At 32.7% G+C, this 27,612-nt stretch overlaps 3 protein-coding genes across 4 annotated transcripts in view; 1 reads left to right on the top strand and 2 right to left on the bottom strand.

The window, feature by feature from the left end:
* Positions 1 to 1,054: 1,054 nt before the first annotated feature.
* On the bottom strand, positions 1,055 to 11,331 carry Nipsnap (protein nipsnap). The gene is made up of 6 exons (XM_088230515.1): positions 11,202 to 11,331; positions 10,773 to 10,958; positions 8,791 to 8,959; positions 6,561 to 6,694; positions 5,311 to 5,444; positions 1,055 to 3,538 (listed from the first exon to the last, which is right to left on the bottom strand). Exons 1-6 carry the CDS (start codon positions 11,255 to 11,257, stop codon positions 3,390 to 3,392), a joined length of 828 nt encoding a protein of 275 aa, XP_088086641.1. The 5' UTR covers positions 11,258 to 11,331; the 3' UTR covers positions 1,055 to 3,389.
* A 370-nt stretch (positions 11,332 to 11,701) lies between these two features.
* Positions 11,702 to 19,301, top strand: LOC148279052 (ankyrin repeat and FYVE domain-containing protein 1-like). The gene is made up of 5 exons (XM_088230511.1): positions 11,702 to 11,881; positions 14,671 to 14,976; positions 17,364 to 17,544; positions 18,676 to 18,776; positions 19,061 to 19,301. Exons 1-5 carry the CDS (start codon positions 11,878 to 11,880, stop codon positions 19,243 to 19,245), a joined length of 777 nt encoding a protein of 258 aa, XP_088086637.1. The 5' UTR covers positions 11,702 to 11,877; the 3' UTR covers positions 19,246 to 19,301.
* Positions 19,302 to 20,582: 1,281 nt separating this feature from the next.
* The window catches only part of LOC148279051 (uncharacterized), a 30,724-nt gene continuing 23,694 nt past the window's right edge, over positions 20,583 to 27,612 (bottom strand). For both annotated transcript variants that reach the window (XM_088230508.1, XM_088230510.1), the window contains exons 2-3: positions 25,370 to 25,543; positions 20,583 to 24,383 (exon numbers count right to left, since the gene is read on the bottom strand). In XM_088230508.1, the coding sequence (XP_088086634.1) occupies positions 24,094 to 24,383; positions 25,370 to 25,543 (464 nt within the window). In that variant the 3' untranslated portion in view covers positions 20,583 to 24,093. The remainder of the gene's footprint in view (positions 24,384 to 25,369; positions 25,544 to 27,612) is intronic.

Genomic DNA, 27,612 nt, shown 5'->3' with positions numbered 1-27,612 from the left:
CAACGTTTTTAAACAAACGGTATCTGTCACTTTTAGTTCTTAAATTTTCCACCGCGAGACACCTTTCATGGTGTCATATATACACAAAAGCTTGGATCTTGGCCTGTTGCCATCTTGAAGACTATGCAGTAAGACACCGGTTTCACACTTCTCTTAAGAGCAAATGAAAACAATAGAAAAAAATAAGGATATAAGTAGGTAAATATGTATCTGTCACTTTTAGTTCTTCCATTTGCCACCGCGGAACTTCTTTCAGTGTCATCTTTACACAAAAGCTTGGATCTTGGCCTGTTGCCATCTTGAAGACTATGCAGTAAGACACTGGTTTTAAATGAAAACAATAGAATAAAATGAGGTAAATATATATTATTAATTTTTTTATTGTTTTGTGGAAGCTACAAAATTATTTCAGTGTACCAATTTCAATGAATATTTTTATCAAATTTTTTTTTTCATAATTACAGAATTCAACTTTCTCTTTGTTGTGTTTGGATTCACACATTGTGTGATATATATTTTTAAAATCTTAAGTCGTATTAATTTATACTCCAGTTATATTTTTGGTTTTATTTTCATCAGTAATAAAGCAAATATTAATATTATTAAAATCCATACTTGTATAATAAGTGAGAAAGCGTGTTGTTTGTGCTTCTTTTACGTCGCAAACGATTGATGTGATTTTTTTGCACTGGGATAGCCGGAGATCTGACAAATGTCACATGCTACTATTATCCTGAAAGAACATCTCACTCCCTCGGGAAAATTAATTAATAATGTAACAGAATAACGATGCTGCGTCGCCACAGACTAACGGATCTTTGTATTTCTTACATGGCGATAGTCGGAGGACCAGCAATCCGTTGGTCTGTTGCAAAGTAGCATCGTTTTGTCGGAATGATATCTTTTTTCGAGATACAAAGTACCCTGTATCGAATATGAAAATATTTTTCCTGAAACCGGTAAATATATATCAATAAGGATAGGAAGAAGAAAACCACCCTATCTCACTAGCAATAAGGAAGAAAAAAAAGGCGAGTAAAAAAAACATATTACATAGTTTTTGAAAATCTATTGAAATAAAATAGAATGCGTACATGTATATACAAAAATATAATTCATAACATAAAGGCGTTAACCATATCAAAATAAATCCACAGAGAAAGGAAATCTAACTCGGGTATGTGAAAATCAACGGAATATGGTATTAATAACGAAACAACTTAAATAACAACAAAAATACGGTGCTAAGGTTCTTTCCAATCAAAATCATACCATTTGAAGCATTTTTCAAATTTTTTATGGAATCCAATAAAAAAGGTCAATTTTGCACCAACAAGTTGTTCAGTTCTGTCCGTGCGGGCCAATGTGCGTACGAAAGGCGCACAAAAAATCACAAGCGCCCTCTCTGGTAGTTTGGTAGTACTAAAAGCTGGACTTCACCAGTGTTCAGTCGGCACCCTTTGATCCGAGTTGAAAAACTGACAATATTTGGGTGGCGCACCAGTGCATGTCGCCGCGTGTGCCATCTCTGCCAGCCACAAATACCCCCCTCTACACGCCGAACGTGTAGAGCCACCTTACGAGTTGGCAACTGGGCTGTTGAAGTGAAAGTCAACAGAATTAGCATAGTAGCTTCGCTATTTTATAAGCAAAAAACACCACATCCCGCTAATTTAGACATAGTTTTGCCGACTACATTTGATGCCTCTTAATAGATATATAATTTTCCTTAAACATATGTATTTTTAATCACAATTTTAATTCATCACTGTAAATAAAGTCCTCTAAAAATGTTCTGAAGTATAAAGATTAACAAAAAATAATTTCACTTAACACACAATAACAAATAAAATGCAATGAAAAAATATATAAATGCTGCATTGAAATAATATCCCCAAATAACAAGTTCTAAATGTCAAAGTGTCATAAATAATGTTGAAGAATTCTTATATTTTGTTAGCTTACAAAAATTAACAGTAATATGTATTCTGTGAACTAGTTAACCAACTTCAAGAGACACTCGTCAGTCTAGATATTCCCAAGTAATATCACTCATCCGGTCTTAAAGTTAAGTATTAATAGAAACTATTATAAAATAAAATTATACAGAAGTATGTTTGTATGTAGTATGATAGTATCTGACAGTGCATCCGCAACACAATATTACACGAGCTGTTGTCCAGAAAGTGTAGCGAAACTTGGCTATATTTGTAAAAAAAATATCAATGCCGCAGCATGTATCACAAACTTTCATTTTAATACATTTTCTTATTGAGTCAATAATAACCAGTATAAAAAATCACAGTAGTAAATATGAGTACTGTTGATCAGCTTCATAAATCTATGAATTACGAATTAAAAATAATTATATACATGAAAAATGACAGCCCATTGAAAGTAATGAACTGTAATTGTAATCATGATGCTAAATAAAATGCATTGAATCTCATTAAAAATGCCCATAAAACTTGCCCTTAACCGATACGTTGAAATCCTTCACTGTCAGCATTAGCTGATAAAGAAAAAAAAACAAAAAGCGTTACCGATTTCAGATTTCAATTGGCCATTTTTAGATGTCAAATTTATAAATACAATTTACAAATTCTGACTCCAAGGTCTGTGTCAAAGAGTTGATAATGTTTGTCAATACAGTGTGCTCAAATTTCCTGTTCATTTTTTAAAATTGTGTTAGTGTAGCATGATTATAACTAACATTTTCTAATTCAATCAAAACCCACAAAAGCATTTTCTGAACAAGGATTGATAATTTTTAGAACAAACTGCCACAAGAATTGGTCTCAATTTGCAATCCCAATAATTGAAAATATTTGGCGTAGTGTAGTGGTTGGCATCCACTTTTTTATTTATTTGTCTATTTTTCACAGTACAGTACATTTCAAATTTTCCACAATATTATATTATCAACAAAGAAAATACACATTACAAAAAATACATCTTAAAAACTAATAAAGAGACCGCAATTTAGAAAAAATGCCCACAAAGACTTCAACATCTGAGCGTGGGCCATTCCATTTTTTGTTTTTTTTTTATTACTTTGTAGTTATAGTACATAATTATATTTACCTTGCATGTGACAAAAATGATATCCTGATTGTAATGCAGTGCCTTATGCGCCACTGTGTGCAGATAGGGAAATGATAACATGATTTTTTTCAATTACAAACTGTGAATATTTGACAAATAATGTTCTACTGAAAATATATTCAATTTTGGGATTGAAAATTGAAGTTGATGATTGACGCCAGACATAGGGAAGTGTCTTGTAGTATCTTTGTTATTTGATTTATTATGCGATACAGCGTATAACATCACAGTAGGGATGCACTGTTGGCTGTCGGGTCGTGTTGTGCGGCTGCTGTGCGTCGGGATTACTGTGTGGGAGAGAACTCCGTAGGTTCGAGGATGCGGCAGTGCATCTCCTTGATGAGGGGAACGGTGTAGGCAACACACTCATCCCAGCCGGGGGACCTCCAGGTGTTCTCGCGAGTCTCTTTCCTCTGCTGTAAATCCTTGTAACCTACAATGGTTGTGTAAAAAAATTAAGGTTAAACAAACCTGTTTTTGTCCATACAAATTTCAGTTGTATAAATCTTATAATTTATGAAAACTACTTTTTATGAAATCAGTCTATCAGTCAAAAATAACAAAAAAAATAGCTAACCGCAAACCAATTTTTGTAGACGCACTTGTATTAAATATCTGTTATTTCTATTTTTCAAATTAATTACAAAATTTAACAATCTTATGTATTTTTTATTTTTTTATTTAACACTTTATATACATGTACAATTTTTATACATATAAGGACGGGCATATTGTCTTAAGGCAATTTCTTTCTACCTACCCAAACCGTTCAGTTTGAGAAAATTACAAGACATATTTAGGTAATTATGCAGAATCTTATAATTCTATAGAAACATTTGAAACAAAAATTAACTAAAAAATTTACACTATACTATGAAGAGAGGAGAGGAGAGATAGAGGAAAGAAAGAAGAAAGAGAAAGGAACAACTCAAACATTTAGATAGTGATATTTCAATCTTGATTTAAATGTAAATAAAGAAGGGGCGGGCGTCTCTAACATTAGTAGGTAGATTATTCCACAATCGAGCAGCTACTACTATGAAAGAGGAGGCAAGAAAATTAGACCGGTGAAGAAGTATCAAAGGGGTTCTCTAACGAAAGATAGTAACGTCTAGTCTAGTAACGACTAGAGCGAAGAGATAGTCCATGTTGTGATAGAGGTTGGAAGAGCTCTCTCAGATAAACAGGCGAAGTGGGATTATTCAAAATATCATAAACGTAAAGGCCAAAATCTACAACTCTCGTGCCGGTGACAACATAGTTTTGAAACTAAGTCACTCACTGCCAGAAGTGTCCACAAAGTTAAGTGCACTCAGCGGTCTATGGAACGGCAAATGTTAGGCATCTCTATGGAGACCAAATAAGGAATGAGGAAATAAGACGCGATATCGCAGAAAGAGTGGTAAGACAAAAATGGCAGTGAGCAGGTCATGTGGTGAGACAAAAAATTGATAGGTTAACCTATATCCAGCAGTGGAGAGAAACGAGCTGATAAGGAGATAAACATGTACAGTTTTTATGCTGTAAGGGCGGGTATACTTCCTTGAGACAATTTCTTTTTACCTAACAAACCGTTTGATTTGAGAAAATACATTTTAAGTAGATATACTATAATGATTTTAATTTAAATAGATAAAATATGTCTTTTTGTTTTTAAAAACCATTTAATTTAGGTAAAAAGTAAAAATCTACACTACACGAGTACTATAAGAAGGGGATGGGGTAAAGGTGGGGAGAAAATGAGAGGAAAATAAAAACTGAAATATTCAGCTAATTAATATTTAAATGGGAATGATGAAGGGGCGCCTTTGACATTAGAGGGTAGATTATACCAAGAGGGGGCAAAAACAATTAGAGCAGCGAATGAGTATTGAAAGGGTTCTCTCGGAAAGGCTGAGAGAGCTCTCTCATATAAACAGGCAAAGTTTAATTATTTCAAATGTTGTAAAGAAATCATAGAATGTGAAAGTTTCTACTTGAGCAAATACTGAACCAGACTAGTTGCGTGCAGAATTCAGTTATGTGGTTGAATTAGCAAAGATTAAGAAGTAATGAGAAATATTTTAACATAAAGTTTATGCTTTAGACATTTATAATACATTTACACGATGACAACAACATTATTTTTAAAAAATCTTTTCTAATCAACTAATCTCTCAATAGTATTATCGTAAACATACATACACCTAAATGTGTTATACTCACACCAAATATGATGAACATTGTAAAGTCTTCCGATTTGAGAAAAGTATCCGGCGAATGCTTCGTCATTGTTTCTTCTGTAATTAATCGCGCGGGCCCAATTATTGCCCCACTCAATCATAGTGCCGGGCTTGAGACTAAAAACAAAACATGAATAAAATTTACAATAAATTTCCTCAGCATTATCGAATTTCACAAGACAAGATGCATCAAATGGTAAAGGAAATATTATTGTTCTCGTCAGTGCTACAAAAGTGCCGGGTACCCGCAAATTGCTTCTCTTTGTCTAAGCCTTTGAAGAGCCAGGCTACTGAATGGAGGGTGAATGCTCTCATATCTGTTGCTACGTATACTCCTCTATTCACTCCAACAAGCTATTAGATAGAGGACGAGTGTTCTCACACCCTCGGGTTAAACCAACGATCCACCGAGGATCCGGGTTCTTTTATGATATATAGCATCACATTCACATAACACGTGTAAATGTGTTTCATCATCCGCACTGCAGAATCTACATCTAGAAGTTTCGGAGAGATTCATTCTAGCAGTGTTTATTCAAACTGCAGTGATAAAACTCATAGTTTCCACTTAATTTCATTAGGTCGAAAGCAAAAATTTGCGAGTACCCCTTTAGTAGTTCCTTCACATGTTGCTGACCAGGTACTTTTTTCCAGAGCATTGTACTCTGCTTCCGAGCCTAGTTCATTACGAGAAGTACATTTGGGCAACCCACGGTAGGGCTCTGGGCCTATTGACGCTGCATCAGCTCCCGGCCTCGTCGATTCATCAGCTGCCTCCTCACTGTCGATGCGTCCAGATACCCAAATTAATATTTCGCTGTTACACTCACCGACACAACTAAGCGCCTGTAAGCGTTTTAAGGTTAATTTAGTATTAATCTCAACCGAGCTTGGGGGTTTTAGAGCCACCTGACTGCCTGAGAAAATATGGTGAAAGAAATACATTTCAACAGTACCCGGACATGAGACAAGTTTACCTCTCGATTACAAAGAAACATTCATCGATAAAGTTTAACATTTAAAATTACGTTAGTTTTTAACATTAACAAACATATGATAATAAATACACATGATTCAAGTTAAATTCTGTGGCATTTAGGTAAAGAGGTATAAGTCATTGTAATTTTGGGTGCTTTTAACATTCTTTTGAAAAATGGAATAAAATCTCAGTTCATTATATTTTATATTACTTTCAGTCAGTCAAAAATAGTAGTAGAAAATGTATAAGTTTACCTGTAGGAGCGGATCTCGTAAATGTTTTCTCCTGTGCGGGGGGTAGCATTAGGCCAGTAACTGAAGGCCAGCAGATATTGCAAATGGCGAGATCGCAGGAAGTTTCCTCTCTCCTTCTCCAACTTAACATAGTCCTGATAAATTCAAAAATAACATTTGCTTGTCAAATTCATTTTACCTTTGTAAGCATTTGAGTATATTTGAAATAAGTAAATATTTTAAAACACAATGTACAAATCTATTGGTTTTTGCATGAAGTTTACTGAGGATTAGATAATCCAGAACAGAAAATGCTTAGCTAATCTGTGCTAATCCTAAGATTTCAAATGGTTTTATTTATTTTTTTAAGCTCCAACAGGTCCTATGTAGAATTGTACATAACAACAATTTAAATCGCCAAAACATTATGTCTTTGGGCTCAATGTAATTTTAATGGAAAAAATATACATATTTCAATCAACTGTCTTCTTCTTAGCAGGAATTAAGCTAAATAATTAAGCGGACATCAAAAATATTAATACCATCAAAACTCTTTATTGCTCACTAGTTCGACCCCATCTAGAATACGCTTCTCCTATTTGGTCTCCATTCTACAGGACTCATATTGAGTCTGTCCAACACCGTTTTCTAAGAAAAGTAGCATTATTGCTCGGATTACAAAGGGGTAATTATTCCTATTTTGAAATAGAGCAATCTCTTAATCTGTCTTCATTGGAGAGATGTAGAACTGTGATGGACCTTATATGCATTTTCAAAATACTTAATGCTTTAAGTGATGTCCCATCTCTGTTGCAATCAATTTCTTTTCATGTTCCCAACCGTGTCACCAGAAGTCAAAATCTGCTATTTATAAAATCTTCTAAGAGCAACTTTGGTTTTTATGCCCCAATGTCCAAAATGTGTAGATTAGGCAATTCATCACACGACATGGAATTCTTTGGAATAGATCTTCCGGCTTTTTGTAGATCTCTTCGCGACTAAACAGTGTGGGATGAAGTTGGATTGGCATGGTTTAGCTCGAAGTCTTAGGTCTTTCATTTTATGAATATATTGTATATAATTATTGTTTTACCCTTGTTTGTCTTTGTTAATAGTTTTATGTTCTTTTTGTTCAGTTTCTTGCATTTATGTTTCTTCATGTAACTGTTGTAATTGGCTTAGGCCGTATATATAATAAATAAATAAATAAGGAGAAAAATCAAATTGTGGTTGTGCGGTAGTGTCAATATATCGATATGATAGGTAGGATCAAAGATTTTAGGTTCAAATCTCGCTGTATAACAATTTCTAACAGTTATTTATAACTAACAGAAAATGACCCAATCATTGAAATATCAGGATAAATCATAATACAATATATTTTTCAATTCAAATATGTCCTGCATATATTGAACGTTTAGCTCTATTACATTTATTAAAGAATGAACAATTCATAAAATGAGCAGATAAATTAATGGAAAATTTTATTTTAATTTATTGGGAAAAACAACAGAATACAAATATTACAGACAAGTAAAAAAATGTATGAACCCAATTAAAGTTTTTTAAAGATATTTTTTTTTTATTTAACTTTTTGTACATAATATAAATTGCACATTGGCAGCTTATATCAAAATGGCAATTTCTTCAAACCAACCATAAAATAAAAGTGTTATTAAATATAATTCAAGTTTCAAAAAGCATTCAATAGAAAGTAAAATAAAAAACTAAAGATGTAAAAAATATAAATAACAATATTTATGTATAAATTACCTTAAATCAATACTTGTACTCGATGGGAAAGGGGGTTAAAGAGGAAAAAGGAGAGGGGGATAGATTGAGGAAGAGAAAGGAGATGTTACTTCAGGCGTAATTTAAACAGAAATACTGTAGAAACATCTTTGATAGTGGATAGGAGATGATTCTATTGGCAGAAAAGGGAATCTAACCACTTAATATTTACAGCAACTCAAACAGTTTAGTTAGAAGTTAATGAGTTTTATGTTAAAAATATCTATGTGAGAAAAATACATCTTAAACATGGATTAATGAAGATAAATCAATTTTTTGGTTTTTGTTTTGTAATTGTTTTTTTGTGGTGGATTGTAAAAAAATACGCTGTTTTGTAGATCTCATGTTGGATATATATAATGCTCTAAGAGACGAGGACTATTGATTAAATTGCATAAAAAGATAGGGCAGAAATTCTTCTAAGTTTGGTTAAAGAAGTTAGTTATGAAAGTTGACCTACATCGTCCTTTTTAAGATCCCTTTTATTTTGGTCAACCTTCTCAAATCCTCCTGTATACTTCCACAGGTGGAGTGCCTGATCCATGTCTCCCACTGACACAGTCCAAGACCCCATCAGTTCACAACACAGGTCGGCTTTCTTTGAGTGGACGATGTCCACTGTAGTTTTGCTAAAAACAAATAATGATTTATTAGCAATACACGTACAGCATTCAAATCTTTTTAAATACTTATTTTTAACCGTTTCTTGGTCTCTGCTTTTGACTCGGCTTAATAAATAAAAAATATTTTCCTAAAACTATTGTTTCGTTTCTTTGTCTGAGCTGTTTTCTCTCAGTTTTTCTTTCTGAACTAACAGACCATTCGTTTCTAGATGGTTGGATTTGTTGCTAGCATAATCAAATACGTACTGTATTCAGCGCATTCATTTAAATATACACTCATTTAAAAATTAATTTACTCCCATAAGTGGCTAATAACGTGGACTCCGGATCAGGAGGTCTAAAGATCGAACCCCGCTCTACCACAACTATTTTTTTAACATGGTTATTTACGACAAAGAAAATGGCCCTAAAATGTAAGTATTTCAGAAAATCATAAGAATACAAATATTTCTTTTTTTTTTTTAAATAAATAAATAACAGATCATATTCTCTTCTCAAATAGGGGGCTTCCATAGTTAACATATCTATTAATCTTATTTATTTACTTATTTGTTACTTTTTTCATACAAATACAGGAATATTATTACTTTGTATTTAATAATTTATTTGGAAAAAAAAACAGAAGATTTATAAACAATTCACATAATAATCGGAATGTATGTGTCCAATCAAAAAATTTCACAACCATACAACACTGCAATATAAACTTTACCATACAAGAGATCTCGAGTTCGATTCCCGAAATGGTTGACATGAAATATTTATTTTTAAAAAAGCTGTTTTTACACTATAGTTCATAGTCCCTGGACTTGCACCTGAAGCATAAGACTGATCACCCTACCTTTGTGTAACAAAAATTATCAAGGTACGCTGCGATTGGTGTAGCAATGCAATGCCCTATGCACCATTGGGTGCGGAAAGGGGATGATAATGAAAAAAAAACACTTTTTGTTAACGAAACAAATTAAAATTATTTAAAAAAATTATATGTATAAGTTACAAAATAATAATTACATGCCCAAGGTGTCAGGAGGGATTCTGTAAATGAGTACCCATAAAAATGCCTATAAAGAAAGAAGACGAAGAATAACGTGACAGTGATAGAGTAGTATAAAATGAGAAAGTTTAGAATGGAATATATCAAGGGAGGAACAATAATCATGTTGTTATATTCTGTGCAGCTATGATTAATGGAGGAGTTTTGAACAAAGTTATTGGATGGTGCAGGAATGTAAAAAAAATAGGTTTATTTTATTCCTTATGAGTATTTATAAAACAAGATTTGTACACTAGTTATACTTTAAATATAGTGTTTTGTTCAAATTCAACAAAAACAATATGGTTTTAATTTTTATTTCATTTTTAATATTTTAAATAAAAACCTGTATTCGAGAACAAAACATACGTAAAGAAAAAAAAAGAACAATTCAGGTTGAACTTGCCGACAAAGAGTCAGGCTCTTGTGCTTATCTCTAATATACTGATATATCTTTATCAGCATTAATTTTTATGAGTGATAAATAAAAACTTTGACAATAATTCAAAAACAATATTTTTTGTAAATAAATTTTTGCATTCTTTTGATTTACCCAAATATTTCAAATTTTGGGGCCATTTTCAAGAAGTTTTAAATAACTCACTATTAGAAAATGATCTGCGAATCCGCGTCACTAGAGACAGGACCACAACCCGGTTCTATCAACATATTATGTTATCATCGACAAGTAATATTTAAACATACGTATTATTATTAATATTTTTTTTGTATTAACAGTGTTATGTATTCTTAAAAGTAAATAAAATAAGAGATTTTGCATACTAATTCCTAAGATATTTTTCTGTTGAATCTGTCCTCATATTGTGTGTGTGAAGGGAATAGATGACTTCTTTATCACTTAGCATTCTGCTATGTGATTCCTTCGTCGGCTCTATTTTTCTTACAAGTAGCTTCGAAAGCCATCCTTCTCCGCCCTCGGCGTGGCGCTGAGCACTCGTTGTTATAAACCTGAAACCGTGACAGAATATTACAAAAAACAACACAGCTGCTGTTATGTAAATAAAGGTCTAAATAAGTATAATAAGTATCGAGAATTACTTGAGAGATAATGTACTGATTGTGTAATATTTTGGCGTAGTTACCGGTGATGAAAGCTATTTTAGGACACATAAAAATGGGACAATTTGAATTAAGAATAGAATCTACATCAGTTTTATTTCATTTTAAATACATGTCATCGGTTCGAGGTACCTTGCGGATTGCTGAGCGGCGTTCGATATCCCGTGAAATCTGCTTAGAGAAGCCATAATGTGGGAACCAAATTATTTTATAAACCCAACGAAAAATTTCTGCCACCCGAGAATACTTCTTATCTTCTGACAGATTGATTCAGAATTTGACTTTGAAGGTTATCATAATATAGACATTTTCATTTGAAAATGCCAATGTGTCAAATCAGTTCCTAACCACAAAATATTCACAAATCACGTATGGGGCTAAAAGTCTTCTCACTTCATGGGATAAATTCTTACTTTGTTCTAATATCGAAAACACACAGCTATTTTCCCTAAATGTGGTTATTTTTATTATTTTACAAAATCTGGTACCTAAAAATATATCAAAATCAACACATTTTTAATTTAATAACGTAATAAAATGTTGAGAAATATAATTTGTCAATGCGACTGCCCGTCTTACCTCAATGCTAATTTATTTTCTTCCTTGATTTTTCTATCATCCTGGCAACATTTGACATATGATTTGTAAAATTATAAATGGCTGCCCATCGAATGACAGTTGGCAAAAACTAGTTCGTTTGTCAAAATACATAATCTGTCTAATGATTTACATTTCTTCGAAATATAAGAAATTCTTCATAAACTTACGAGTTTTAAAGATAAAATAAATATTTACGTGAATTGTAAAAATGGGTAAATATTATTTGTTATTTACTTGTTATTTTGTTGATTAGAAATGGTCACTTGATTTATCTACCTAGTTGTCATTTCGCCGAAACTCTTCGATGGGGGCGTTATCACGTCCAGTTTAAGCAATTCATGTTATGGAGATTATTGAGAAAAGGACGATTTTATTTATTACTTTGTACGTCATTATTCTAGCTTCCTAATTTATGCGAATTTCTTTTCCTAATCTTCACTAAATCCACCTAAAAAATCCTGTCGGAATCAGATATGATCCTATTAATTCTAACGGTGAAGCCGTCAGGGGAAAAGGAAATGGTTTAAATGTTCATGAGAAAGGTTTTTTTTAAATAATGGTTTTCTGTTACAATAATAAAATTGCATTCATATTAGAACTTTTTTATTTGAATTATGATGAGTTCCTACAGGCAACATTTTCTTATTCGTTCTGTTTACAAACGTTTATCCTGACATATTCACTATTTAAAACTTCATTACCCGGGTTTTAAATCAAATGTTACAGCCGTATTATATGGTGCAAGAAATTGTCTCAAAAATGTTAAATGGTCTTAATATGTGTTTTTAATGCTAAACATTTTTAGAATATTTCATTGTACATTTGCACCCAAAGAGCATTTACAGAAATGTGTTTTTTTAGAGCGTATGAATATCTCTACTCTTAATAATTATTACACATATGATGCATAGTTTAAAATGGCCGCAGAACAAATCTATGTTCATTGTGTGTATTGTTCTTCCTTAGTGTATATAGGCATTAGTAATGTGAAGAGGTTGTTCGTTAGTCTTTTTTTTTAAAACACATTTGCGGTTATGCCGGCCATAACCTTCGAAATCGTGTCTCTCATTTAGGAAATGACAGCTTTGCCCATCAGTCCAAAAGAAATTGGTATTGAAAAGACGGCTATAGACTATGTAAAACTGAAGTAATTATATGGTAGGAGGAGATATTGTGTCCCCATAAAAAACAGTCAGCAACAAAAGAAAGAAATAATTTCCAATTCAGTAATTATAATTAAGCCAGAGTACATTTTAAAATAAACTCTTTGGATAATAGACGACAGATTGCTGACTTAATGTTTCTATTTAAGCTTTTAAATGGCATTACGGACTGCCCCAATTTACTCAGTTTTATTAATTTCCATGTACCTTTTAAACGTACCCGTCGCACCAAATTATTTTATTGCACCGATGTAAACACTAATGCAGCAAAAAATTCATGCATACATAGAATTTGCAACTTGTATAATAATATTATTGGAGCCAATGCGAGTGATATTTAAGTTAAATAATAATAAATTCAAAAGGGAAATCAGCGACAACATGCAGGCATTGGCGTCGTGGGTGAGTAGTGATGAGTAAATGAAATATTATTTTTTCATTTTATTTTAAATTTACAAAGATAAATATGTACAGACATTTCATTTATAGTTTTCCAAACTCTATTCTTGTATTTATTTAATGCACAAAATACATAATTTTATCATAGAGCACAATTATAATTTTTTATGTCCCGGCTTGTTAGAAAATTCCGTCTTAAGTCGGGACTGTTCTATATATAAATCAAAAACATTTATAAACATATTAAACAATATGCAAAATAATCAAAACAATATACAAAATAATCAAAAAAAATATGCAACATAATAATAGAAAAATATTTTTAAAAAATATATAATAATATTATATGTTTTTTGCTGCATTAGTGTTGTATAATATAATTTTATTTATGACATATTACGTATATTGTTAATTATAAGTTTTAAATCATTTTTAGTCATAATATGAATGACCAGAATCTGACACGCACATCAAATGTTAAGGATCTGGGCGTTAGATTTGTGAGCACCCTGACATTTCATAATGACATAGAGACAATCAGAGGCAATCATTGAAGATGTTAGGATTTGTTCTGCGTACTGCCAGGGTTTTCGAAAATACCCGCATATTGAGAACTCTTTACGACTCCTTGGTACGAAGTAGACTCAAGAGTGGCTCGATGATTCGGGGGCCACATGAACTGAAGTACTCTCTTATGATAGGGAAAATCCAAATAAAGTTTCTGAGATATCTCTACATGAGAGAGTGCGGGTATTATCCTCAGCTCTACCTGACCGAGTTTCTCCAGGGTATGCTCGGCTACAACAGCTTAGAGACTTAAAGGAATGTGTATTTGACTACACATTTTTATCGATTGCTGCGCGGTATGGTCGATAATCTTGAGATTCTCTTATATTATAGCCACATTATTGTATATATGACTGTAGATATCAATAAATATTTTTTTGTCAATTAAAAAAGTTCCCATTATCTTAGCCAAAAAATATTTACTTCAAACCATTTTCTACGCTCCTATCGTAAGCGAAATATTCCGAAATATATTACCCAACCCCAGATATCTCTTTTTTTTTGTTTGTGTCACATAACACTTGTCTTCAATTTTTGTTTATTTATTACACATTTGTAGTCAGAATTACTTTTCAGGTTGTTTAACCTGTTATGTAATTTAAACTGTAAATATCAGGTAGAACGTCATTACAAATGGCAAGTTAGTGAAAACATAGCAGATAGCTCCTAAAATGCCGATATGTGGAGAAAAATATCTCAATATTATGGTGCAAAAGCTGTATTCAGCAAGCAAATTGCCCTATAATTGAATGAATTCTGACTGGCACTTGTACGGCTTCTGAGCACGTAAAACAGTGCGTGAGATCTCGCTCTAGTATAGTTAATGGGAACATGCGAACTGATCTCTTGTTCAAAAATCATTCTGTTTCCAGGGTCCTCGGAGGCAGCCAAACTGCGGCAGCACCTCGCGCTCCTAAAGGAGGAGTACAGCAAGCTGCAGGCGCGCTGCGGCGAGTTGGAACGCCAGTACAGCCTGGCGGCAGCCAGTGCCGGCGACCTGAGCCAGGACAGCTTCGTAGCGCGCCTCCTGGCGTGCGTGGCGGGCCTGCACGCGCGCGCCACATACTCGGATGTGCGCGTGCGCCTACAACACACCGTTGTACCTGCGCACCGCTTTGTGCTCGGCGCGCGATCAGACAACTTCAGCGAACAAGCCCTTAGAAACATTGAAGAGCTAGGTGAGACTATGTTTTATTATTTTACGTACATTATACATAATGTCATATTTATTCATGCTTTATTAACTTTCCCTTCCCGGTGATGTGTAGCTAGTACACATTGCATCTAATAACTTTTATATCTCCATAAATATAATAAATTATAGGTTGAGATTTTTGGTATTCCTTCGTTATACATTTACGTATCGGTAAAAACGTTTTTTTTTATTAAATAATTAATGCTTATTGGGAACATAAAAAGCAACACAACAGAATGTTTACCAATGTGTCGCATGTTGCGTTCGTAGTAAAAGGGTAATCCTTATATATAATTGTCTCGCACACTCTTTACGTCTCACTCTTGATAATACGAGTATATTTGGGAGCGAGAGAGATAATTTTTATGCGTCGCACATGCGGACAGCAAAGTTTCTTGTCCATCTCCCAGACGCCCGTTAGCTCGTTTGCTGCGTTAGTAGCTGCTCGGCTTTTGTTGGGGGCGGTTCTTTTGTTTGTTTTGTTTCATGTTTTTAGCAATTAGATTAAAAATACCATCACTTTTGACTTCAACTATAAATAATTTAAGCAATTGCAGATGAATATTACACTTTAACGGTTTAATATCTCTCATTTTTTGCATGTGTAGTGGCTACACAGCACCGTAACATGCGGAAGTGTTTAGGACAGTAAGGGAAAGGTTAATTTAGCTCATAGCATCGTAAGAACTAATATAAACTTTTAATAATATTACAATTTTTTATAAAAATTTCTCTAGAACATATTTTTTCAAATTAATTTGAAATATTTCAATCCTTTCTACTTCTTATTATAAATATAACTTACTATATTACGTATAATGTAGAAGTTAGTAATATAAATAGACTCATTTCTGCCCCATCTTTAATGGTTCAAGTAGTATATCTGGTATATTTTATGTTATTTGTAAAAATGACTCGAATATGATTACACAAATAAAATGATCTGAAAATAATAACCAATTTCGCTAAATATGAGTTCTGTAGCTAAATAATTAGGTTCATAATAGCGTTTTTTTTTTCTTCTAAAAAGTTGCACTTTTGAAATTACGCTCATATATCCCCCTGCAAAGATAAATTAATTTTGGTATGAAATTCAATAAGTGAATAACTTAATACTGCATGTGGACCATTTTCCTTTTGTAACAAAAAATAATCTAAATAAGATGTGATCGGTATACCAAAGCAGTGCCTCATGCACATTTAGATACACATAAGATTATTTATTTATTTGTCATCTATAGGGCTTTTACATGACAGGTATAAAACTAAAATTCTAGAGTTTTGTGGTATAACATGTTAATACGTAAGTACTTATCTTAGTTGCTATCCTCGTGGTATAGTGGTCAGAGCATTTGCCTACCATTCGAGAGGTCTCGGCTTCGATTCCCGACATGGTTGATATGAAATATTTATTTAAAAGGGTGTTTTCACATCAAAATATTTCTTAGGACTTGTACCTGAAGCGTAGGACTGATCATATTACCTTTATGTAACAAAAAATGATCAAGATACGTTGCGATTGGTGTACCAATGCAGTGTCCTATGCACCATTTGGTGTGGAAAGGGAAAGGTGATGATGATGACTTGTCTAATAAACAAAAATTTCAAAATATTTACCAAGTATCGAATGACACTATGCTTTACAGGTATAGTGATAAAATACTGCATGAATGTACTTAGGTACATAAATTAATGTGTGAAAAATTATAACAGTTTTAGATAGAGAAAAAATGGCTTTACTGTAGGTATTTTTTAAGTGTAGATTGCCTATCAAAAATAGAGAATTCTGCGTGATATAATAAACTAGCCTGTGAGAAAATATTTTTTCTAGTATTTTTGATACAATACGATGAGAAGATTTGAAAGTGTAGTGGTTAGCGCATTCGCCTACCATGGCTGATGTCAGATATTTGTCGAAAATATGCTTTTACACTGCAATATTTCACTGTCCCTAGACTGACACCTGAAGTGTAAGACTGATCATCTTACCTTCATGTAACAAAAAAATATCGAGATACGCTGCCATTAATATACTGATTCAGTATCCTATTCACCACTGACTGGGTACAGAAAGTGGAATGATTTTGATGAAATTAATTATTCTTTGATTAAGAATAACTATCGCAAACTTTACGAATTCCACAATAATTGTTATCTTCAGATTCTTAAATTATATACCTCAGAAGATAATTAATCTGACTACAGGTAACATGTTTGATGTCTAATGTCCTGGATTTGATTTCTGACAAAGTTAAAAGTATGAATACACTATGTCAATGGTTGTGTATACATTGTTTAATAAATTGTATTAAAAAAAATGTTTCAAAATGGTGTATATTAGAGTATCTATTTTATTATGATTTTTTTCAGATTGGTCAGATATTCCCGACGATGTTGGAGAGGCAATGCTCAGATGGATTTACACGGATGCCGTTGAATTTTCCAAAGGAGATGCATTTGCAACTGAGCTCATCAAATGTGCAGCTAAATACAAGCTTCCGGGTCTTATGCAGAAGTGCGAACAGGCTCTCATCACATCCGTAAACGTTAGGTGAGCTATCTTTCTCATTAGGGAAATAAAAGCATACTATAACCTACCATCCTAAATAAAAAGTAATGAACCAATTCTCACTATATTATTAGTTGCGGTGATGTTGGTCTTGTATGAAGTGCAATGCCGTCGGGGAACATTTATTGTTTTGGTTTTTTTTATCTTCTTTAATTCAAATATCGACATATCACTTTCTCACCCAGAAACCAATGCCCGCTGTCGCCTGACCTACTATTGTCTTAAAGGTAGTACAGAAGGTGAAACATGAATTTGCAGATATAAATAAAAGCATCCAAAATACTGATTACCTAACACAGATGTCATATTGCAGACAACAAGCGAAATATACAATTACCTCAATTCTCCACTGGGAAGTAAAAACTACAGTAAAAATAGTAGTATCCGTGGATAGTCCAGACAATTAGACAGTCACTCTCGCGCTCCATTTCTGATTTTTATTGTATAACTCAACATGCAATATGTACACATTGAAACCTCAACGCCGAGTGTTCTTCTGTCATCTCCAACTGGTGTAGAAATTTCCTGCCTCAATAAGAACGTCCTAAAGATCTATCAATATTATTATGCGATACTCAAATATTTTTCTAATATAAAATAAACATAACTTTTTTTTTCAAATCGATTCCTAAACATTTCAAGTAAGACACCAGGAAAATTAGTGTGGTATAAATCTACTGACTTTATGAACGTTGTACAAGAGAGTTTTTGATGTAAATGCCAAAATTTACGCCCAATATCCATGGGTTGTTAAGGTTGGCTTGTACATTTTAATTTTTGGACACTCATTTTTGTTAGGGTTGTCATCTCGGTCCATTGGTTATCTTCGGTAGTATGCGAGCGGCAAAAACCTTTGCGTCAGCATACGGACATCCTCACTCCGGGTGAGTGGAGTAAGGGTGTCCGTATGCTGCCATAAAAATGGGAAAAGGTAGTGGCAAGCGACGGACAGTACTTGGAATGAGACATAAGGTTCCATTATTTTACAATAAATGCCCAATTTTTGGTAAAAAACTCCAGAAACTAATTTGTACACCTAATATGATGAAATCGACTCTGCGCCATTCGGCCTCTTTACTATTATTATTAATTATTATTCTGTTTGTGTTACAGGAGCTGTGTCAAATTTTACTCAGCAGCTGATGAAATAAATGCTTCGGCACTCAAAGACCACTGCTCCGCTTTAATATCTGCTCATTGGGATGACCTCACAGGTAAATCCGATGTGTTAATTCTTGTTTAATTCATTAATTACTGTACAGTCTGCTTGCGTGTAAAAAAATATATGTTAAAATAATAATTTAATAGAAGGAGGTATGAATTAATTGTGACCAATTGTATAAAAATATTTCTCAAAAGATCAAAACTTTTCTTTTGCAAAAATTAACATGGAAAAAATTACATCTGGCCCTTTTAAATTGGGCACAATCTGGTTAAGTAATTTAGTCGAATCTTCACGTTTATTAGTGCATTATTCACCATGTTTTTATTCTTCCAGGAGACGATTTCGAACACATGTCCAGTGCCCTGCTCTATAGAATGTTAAAGGCTAAAACAGTCCAGCCCTTGCACGAAGCTGTCCGACTTCTGAGAGAGGACGTCGTATTCCTGTGTCTGGTAGAAAACAGTGCTACAGTAAGTGATTTATTTTATCCTAATTGTTTAACAAACAGACTGCATTAATAATAATGCTATTTATAGCCCGGTTTATATATTGGTAAAACAAGAAAGAAAAAAAAGAGAATTAACCTCTAAGAGAGTGAATTTTAGAGGGAAAAAACTGCACGCTCTATTTTGGATATTTTATTGGACATGGAATAAATCTATGTTTTTCTTTGAAATATTTACGCCAATCGTCCTTAGATGGCATTTCTTTGTCCTTTTTGTAAATAAATTTAATTGGAGATTTTTGACAAGCGACGCCGTACAATGTACATCCGTACTCTTTTATTCAAAAATTATTTGAGTCATATCTGGTATGGTCATATGCGCTTGCAGGTTAAAGGATAAATACTTAGAAGGGTAAGTGTTGGAACAATTAAAAAATTTCAAAATTTTTCATCAACTTTTTGCACCATCACAGGCCGACACAGTAGTGAGGAATTACATCACAAATCTCACTGACCTAAGAGAAATTACATTAAACTTTTTAAATGCCTCTAGGTATCACTATGGCAGTACTCAGTGGGGGAAAATTTCAAGAGAAAAAAACTTATGTTATTATTTTAAAATATTATATGTTGAAATTGTATCATAAATACTTACAAAACATATGTTTCTAAGTGTATGAAATCTCAAATTCTTCATTTCACTACACTTCCGCAGATAGACCTTTTTATAATATAGCTGGCCCTTCGATCCCAGAAACGTAGAAAGAGATAAAGATTCTTATTTAGAAACAAACCTACTATTTTTGAAAAGAAATTAGTTTTTCATGTGCAGTATTGGTTAAATAAAATCTTTGCATTATTTTTGCAAAAAAAATCATTCATCACCATTCTTATAAAGATGTGATGTGTATCCTCAGTATCCATTGAATCATAGTAAAATAAATAAAACACCTTTAAAAAATATATTGTTTAATTTTAATAATATAAAAATCTAGTAACAAAATTTTGCACATAAAATAGTGTCAACTTAAAATTTAAAAATCATTTACATACAAGTAGGAAGCTTATTTTTTAAGTAGATTCAGTATTTATTTTTTTTAAACTTACAATAATATCAGGACTCGGTTTGTATTTCAAATCTTTCAACATAATTTATGTATTTTTCATGCAAATAATGTTTAGAAATCCGCAATTTGGCTAAATACTTATTTTTAGATTTTCATTCTGTGATTTAATATTGCTTACAAAGTGCATATTATAAGAATTTATTCGAGATTGAGTGTAAATTTAATTATCTGCCTCACTAGATAAACCTGTTTTAAAGCAAGAGCTAAAGAGCTATATAGTTTTACAACTAAACTAGATTCTCGGCATTGCTAACATAAAATTGGTATATCGACTATCCAAGAATTTTTTTTTTTAATTATTTAAATTTACTGATTTTTTCTGATTTTTTTCACTGGCAAATGTATTATTTTTCAGCACTATTTAAATGTGGTTTGTTAGTAATAAACTACCTAAAATAATTAATTTGGTATAATTATATACATACACAGCTGAATTGGACGTTCGCTTAACCCCACAAATGTAAATTGAGATCACATTTATTTTGTTTTTCTAATGCAGCTTTTTGCTGTTTTTTATAAAATTAATAGCCATCAATTATGTGTTTTGGTAGATTTACAGTTTCCGGGTAGCCATGTTTCATGTCCATTAACATTTTTTTTTTTAAACCACTGAACTTCCTCATTATTCTAATTATTTTGAAACAAATTTGAAAACTATTTTATTGATTTATTTCATTGGTTTCTAAAATATATCTTATTCTGGAATTCTACCGATAATCTAACTCAAAACTCTATAAATAGGAGTAACTCTTTTCTTCTTATTGGCGCTAACATTGCATTTGTAAATGTATTACTATATGCGAGAGTAACTACAGTGAGTCCAAAAACCCAGCTTTTCAGGAGAGACAAATTTGTGATTTTTTATGCTTTAAACATCTGGTGTTTTTAATGAGAGCCTTTAAAGTAAGCTTGTTTTCAATTATTTATTAATTTTTATGTGTTCTTAATGCGATAATGTTTTCATTTTAGTTTTTTGATTTTTTTTAATGCCCAAAATGGAGATACATTTGTTTACCCAAAAATACGTTATTTCTTTGAATTTATTTAGTGATATATTAGTTTTAATAGTTTTTAGTTCATCAGAGAGATTATTAGAATTTTTCATTCCTTTGAAAGCAAAACTATTTTGACCTTGTCTGGAATTTAGGAATTTTGATATTATTTCGGTATCTGGGTGACTTGAAAGTTGTAAAACATTAAATGTTCCAGTGTATTTATACATAAACCGTAAGGATAGGATCTATCCTGTATGAAGCTTCTGTACTGGAATTTGTGCTATGGATTTACTGTTGTTTACCTCTAATGTGGTGTGAAGTTACAATAAATTGACCATATCGAGTCTGTCCAACACCGTTTTCTAAGAAAAGTGGCATGGTTGCTTGGATTACAAAGGGGTAATTATTCCTATTTTGAAATAGAGCAATCTCTTAATCTGTCTTCATTGGAGAGACGTAGAACTGTGATGGAACTTATATGCATTTTCAAAATACTTAATGCTTTAAGTGATGTCCCATCTCTGTTGCAATCTATTTCTTTTTATGTTCCCAACCGTGTCACCAGAAGTCAAAATCTGCTGTTTATAAAATCTTCTAAGAGCAACTTTGGTTTTTATGCCCCAATGTCCAGAATGTGTAGATTAGTCAATTCGTCACACGACTTGGAATTCTTTGGGATAGATCTTCCGGCTTTTCATAGATCTCTTCGCGACTAAACAGTGTGGGATGAAGTTGGGTTGGCATAGTTTAGCTCGAAGTCTTAGGTCTTTCATTTTTATGAATATATTGTATACAATTATTGTTTTGCCCTTGTTTGTCTTTGCTAAAGAGTTTTATGTTCTTTTTGTTCAGTTTTTTGCATTTATGTTTCTTCATGTAACTGTTGTAATTGGCTTAGGCCGTATATACAATAAATAAACAAAATAAAAATATTTTTTATCAATAAAACTAGGAGTTTACTGCTGTATACCTCATAATAGAGGACGAATAATTTGGTTTTAACATAGTAATAACTATATTTCATCATATTTGAAGTTACTGTAATCTACCTCTAGCATACAGATTTTTATCTTAATAATAATTAAATAGTACATAAACAAACAGATCATTATATAAATTATTTTAATATTACACATTTAAAATATAATTCAAACAGAGGTATTCTGAAATTACAAGCACCATTTATCAGATAGGTATATTAGGTATATTACATGTATTTTGTTGTATTGACTATTTAAAATATTTTCATAAATAAACTATTTATATAACTTTACTTAGGATATAAAGGAATGAGTAATACATATACATATATGTATTACATTTTTAATGTTTTTAAAACACTACTTTCTTAAAATGACTTAAACATTCGCTTTTTGTGTTTCGGATAACAGCAAAATATAAGTCTGTCTGTCTGTTTGATTAATAATGATGGATTGGACAGTAGTTACTCAGTCACTGTGGTTACAATGAATAGGACTGTACTATATGCTTCATTGTTGGTCATTTGTAATAAGTTTTAACCAGATAACAATAGCTGTGGGTATTAGATCCGATTATTTATTTAAAGCAGACGTCTCGGGGTCAAAAAATGGTCAATGATAAAATTGTTGCAGTCAGTATGCAATTTGTAACATGATCCCGAATGTATAAATATTGTTAAATTGCAATAAAAAAACATGTTTCTTTTTTCATCCGTTACATCTTTAAAATCAATTTAATAATGGCATCATTGACATTGACTTGTAAATCAAAAACATTATTACATTATCTTTTAATCTACTATCGAAAAGTATCCCATTGTGTAGAATTGAGAAGGAGATTCCGATGTTCGCTGGAAACCAATCTCCAAAATTTAAATTTGAAGAGATGAATAATAAACAAATAAAAAATAAAACTTCTTAGCAAATTGAGTTGTCCATCAATGAAAAAACCTTTGCTAAAACACGATAAGGTGCAAGTTTAATTAATGTCCACACAAACCAATTAGAATAACTTTAACATAGTAATTCTTTTACTTCACAAAAATCATCAGATGTACGAAATGAAGAAACACAGATCTTCAAACATAGTGATTTGAACACATAAACATGCCCTGTTAAAATTTCTAGACTTCCATTTTCTCTCGTTAAAGGTTAATGCTTTATAACTCCATCTCGTTATAATAAAATGAATTGATACACGAAGTATACCCAGAAAGTATGTTCCGTCTGAAAGAAAAAATTCTTACGTACCCCGACAATTGAGAAGGAGTTGACGTCATTATCTCAGTTAGCTGTCTGTTGTATGCGGTTCGTGGTGCTTGTTTGAAATGCCAAATAAAATGGAAAATTCCGCCGCTTTTTAGATAATATCTGTAATTCGCTTCCTTCGTGCAAAGAATATTAAACCAGTCCGCATTCACCGTCAGATCTGTGAGGCGTATGGAAAATATGTGATCAGTGAGTCGATGGTAAGGAGATGAGTGAGACAGTTCAATGAAGGTCGTGAAAATGTGCATAATGACGAACGAAGTTGGCGTCGTAAAAATAAAGAGGGCGAGACCCTTTTATGAAGAGGGAATACAAAAGCTTGTGCCACGTAATGACAAGTGCCTACAAAATGGTGGGAGTTATTTAGAAAAATATTTTCAGGTCTTGCAATTTTTTCTTTCTTAACATTCTAATTATATCTACTGGTTTTCTTTAACCCGTCAAACTGAATCTTTCTGGATATAAAACTTATTCTTCTGGGAAGATGTAGACCGTACATTTGTATATACTACTGCTAGCGTACCGAACTGTGATTATACGAGTATGTATATCATCTCATACTCCGTATGTATTTCATTGCGTTGAAGACCATAATAACGGCCATGGCGTCGGTGTGGTAGTTGAGGTCCCCGCCCTTGGCGGGTGGCGCGGAGTTGCACAGGTGGTTGCGGCAGTAGCAGTACTGGGTGGGGAGCGTCCGCGCGCCCTTGTCGTCCTGCAGGAAGCAGCCCTCCTGGTACGCCTCCTCGATGTCAATGGCCGGCTGCCAGTAGCCCTTCTTCAGCTCCTGGTAGTTGTGTTTCTGGGAGGCGCAGTCCCGCAGCACGCCGTGCACCCGATCTGAAATAAACCGAATTTTTAATACGTCCCAATTGTATAGACGCGGCTGCGATCAAGATTGACATTGATTGAAACGGAGAGGAGACACATTTTGCTAAAGGGAATACGGAAGTCTAGGCATTCACAGAGCTTATGACCTGTCATTGGCTGGTTTAAGTAATCAATTTACTCACTTCAAAAACAGAATTTTTGAGTTAACTACTAATACGCGTCTTAGTATCTTCCTCCATGAATGCTACAATAGAGAAATGTGAAATGGATTTAGAAAAAAGAATTGTATTTTCAAAATCAACATGGACATTGTGGAGAAATGTTTTCATACATAACTTTTAAAATAAAATTGTTAAAAAAAATATATATCTCCACAAAAACGTGACTTAAATTTAAACGGTCACAAAGTTCAAAATTCAACCGAATCGTGACGTATTGGGGGCGTGGCCGATGCAATGAACCGTTTTCGCGGGATATAGATAATATAAAAATATTTTTTATTCTACTAAGGACAAAAAAAAAATTTCTCCTGTCGTTGGCTGATAAATGCCTAAACTTCTGTATTCCCTTCTCAAAAATGTTTTCCGTCTCTGTTGCAACGAATTTTAGTCGTGATGCATTGAAATAATATTATGATGATTTGAATGCTCAACTTGTCTTTTTGTAGCATTCATGGAAGAGGTTACAAAAATGTGTTTTTAGTGGTTAACTCAAAAATTTTGATTTTAAAGTTACCTAGTTGTAATTATTCGATACTACAATATTTCCTCAACTCTTCCATCTATTGACCTTTTTTAAGTAAGGGAGTTGAAACCTTTATCGTTGCTACCTTGTGGGAAAATGCAAAAAAGGTCCATCTTGAATTTATCATTTCATGCATAATAAATGTCCATCAAACGGAGATGCATTAACATCCGCCTCCCTATAGACGGCAGTGGGAAAGAACGGGTAACCCAGTTTAAATATTTAGGATGCAGGTTGTTTCGTTAAATTACCTTTATTAGCAAGTACCAGGTCGAAGGTCTGCTTCATACACATAGTCGAATATGGACAATCCACCACGTATTTGCTGCCGTAGTCAAAGTTTACGCACAATCTGGACGTTTGGTTACTGAGCATAGCCGGAGGGGTGATGGTGCACTGGTAACACTGCAGAGCAGAACCGCTTCCTGAAAGAGAAGGAGAAAGACAATAAGTAATCGCGTATTGCTAATGTACAATCTGACGTCAATTATTATGCAAGTTATAACACTCCGGGCCCCTCTATTATGAATACATTTGACTTTATACCGCATCGATATGTACCGATGAAGATAGCGTTTGTATTCGCGGCCGTGCCTTCATCGGTACATATCGAGACGGTTTAAACGAATATCGATATTTATATACGAAAATGTGTATATTAGTAATAAAATTCAAAGTAGTTTTGTGGATAACCTGTAATTAAACATGTTTAGAAAAAAAATTGTAATCATGTTTTATTTTTCAAACAAAAAACTTAAATTTATTTTGTAGATAAAATTGAAGATACATTTTAACTTATCCGGAAGATAGAAATTACAATACACAAAAATGGGAGTTATCTTCAATTGGATACCCAATTTCAAAAAATGCTTTAGTCCAATTTTATCGGTTTTGAGTTGGCAACTCTGCCGCGTAGAGCATTATGTGAACTATACATTTACCTAATTAATTTTTCAATAAAGAATACTTATATCGAATTTCGCATTTGAAAAATGATTTAAAAAATATTATTTCAATTTCGAAAAATCCCAAAAAAAGTCTAAGAGTTTTTTCCCTGTGAAAAAATCCCTTATTCCTTTAAATTCTTTTTTTAAATCCTTAAGTCCCGACCTTAGGCTTAAGTCCACTTTTTTACAAGCAATAATTTTGTTACTAAACATCTTACAATCTTGTAACTAAACATGTTACCATTTTGTATTATAAAATAAAGAAGAAGAAAATCTTTACAATACGTATTTTTTTCCGAAATTCAGTCATTTAACATTTCAGGAATAAAATGAACACTTAAACTTGAAATATCTCAAAACTACAAAAATGGACTGGCATTTTTTGAAACTGGGCATCCAATCATTGTCCATAAAGTCAAATCATTTTTTTTTGTACGAAAATATGTATACTTAAGGAGATGCCTCATGTATGATAGATGAATAATTATAAGTATTTTAAGTCGAAATAAAAAACAAACTTAAAACAGAATTAATGAATCACGCTGACTTGTGCAGAATTCGAGCTCACATTCCGATAAACTTAATCATTTTTAATTGAAAATTATTCTCAGATATCTGAGAATACCAGATCGGAAATAAAATTGCTAACTGTTTACGAAAACCTTAGTCATTGTTCGTGGTAGTCATATTGTGAGGAGACTGCGGTTTTTTTAAATGAAGAACTTTAATGGGTAGTAGAGTCAAAACACCAGTAAATGACCACCCCCCAGTAAATGACCATTGGTTAATAAAACACAATATAATAAGAATTGCTACATGTGTCCAGTCAAAAAACTTTTATCACTACAAACTAAAACTATGACAAAAGCAGTAGGCGGACACATCTTTTGGTAAGAAACAAATCTATCAGTTTTCAACTGTGAGTTGTCAAAGGTAATAGTGCGTCTTCCCGTTATTGTATCGAGATTGACAGTGTTTTTATAAGAAAAAATGTGGTAAGTGTTTTATTTTATGCTATTTCTTATGCAATTCTTTGAATATATCATAAGTTAGGGTGTTTTATAATGTTATGATGTAACTAAATCTGAGTATTATTTTTACTGGGGTAGTAGTGGTCATTCACGGGTGATTTTGCTATTTTAAAAAAATAAAATTAATTATAATTGTAATACTCGTATTTCAATAAAAAAGTCAAAGTACTTAGAAAAAATAATGTGTTTTTTATTGTTTTCTTTTATTTTGTACGCTTAAAAAGTTAAATGTATACCTTTAATGTGGAATTGTATTATTATTATTATTAATAATAATAATACACTAGCAGCTATTTAGGTGATGTCTGTATATCAAGTGTACGTGGTTATTAAACATTATAAATTTATGTGTGCATCTAGGCGGTTTGTGTTCATCTAGGAACTAGCACCAATCACTTTCTCGGGAAGACCATTCCATTTCTCCACAACTCAGTTTGTCGGGAAGTTCTTGCTGGCGTTGGATGAGAAGGGAGGTAGTGTTGAGTTTCAATGAATGACCTCTAAGATGGCGGTTTT

Source organism: Micrasema longulum, unplaced genomic scaffold, assembly GCF_059751315.1.
Source record: "Micrasema longulum isolate JH-2025_06_02 unplaced genomic scaffold, ASM5975131v1 h1tg000776l, whole genome shotgun sequence".
In the NCBI taxonomy this organism is placed as follows: Eukaryota; Metazoa; Arthropoda; class Insecta; order Trichoptera; family Brachycentridae; genus Micrasema; species Micrasema longulum.
This window is presented reverse-complemented; position numbering and strand designations above follow the sequence as displayed.

Bases quoted from the DNA above. Each gene is read 5' to 3' on its own strand.
- LOC148279052 (XM_088230511.1), top strand. The intron at 14,977-17,363 runs GTGAGACTATGT...GATTTTTTTCAG, and splicing joins TAGAAACATTGAAGAGCTAG to ATTGGTCAGATATTCCCGAC. The intron at 17,545-18,675 runs GTGAGCTATCTT...TTTGTGTTACAG, and splicing joins ATCACATCCGTAAACGTTAG to GAGCTGTGTCAAATTTTACT.
- Nipsnap (XM_088230515.1), bottom strand. From the start codon at position 11,257: ATGGCTTCTCTAAGCAGATTTCACGGGATATCGAACGCCGCTCAGCAA. The intron at 10,959-11,201 runs GTACCTCGAACC...TCACGGTTTCAG, and splicing joins GCCGCTCAGCAATCCGCAAG to GTTTATAACAACGAGTGCTC. The intron at 5,445-6,560 runs GTAAACTTATAC...TTTTGTTTTTAG, and splicing joins TACGAGATCCGCTCCTACAG to TCTCAAGCCCGGCACTATGA.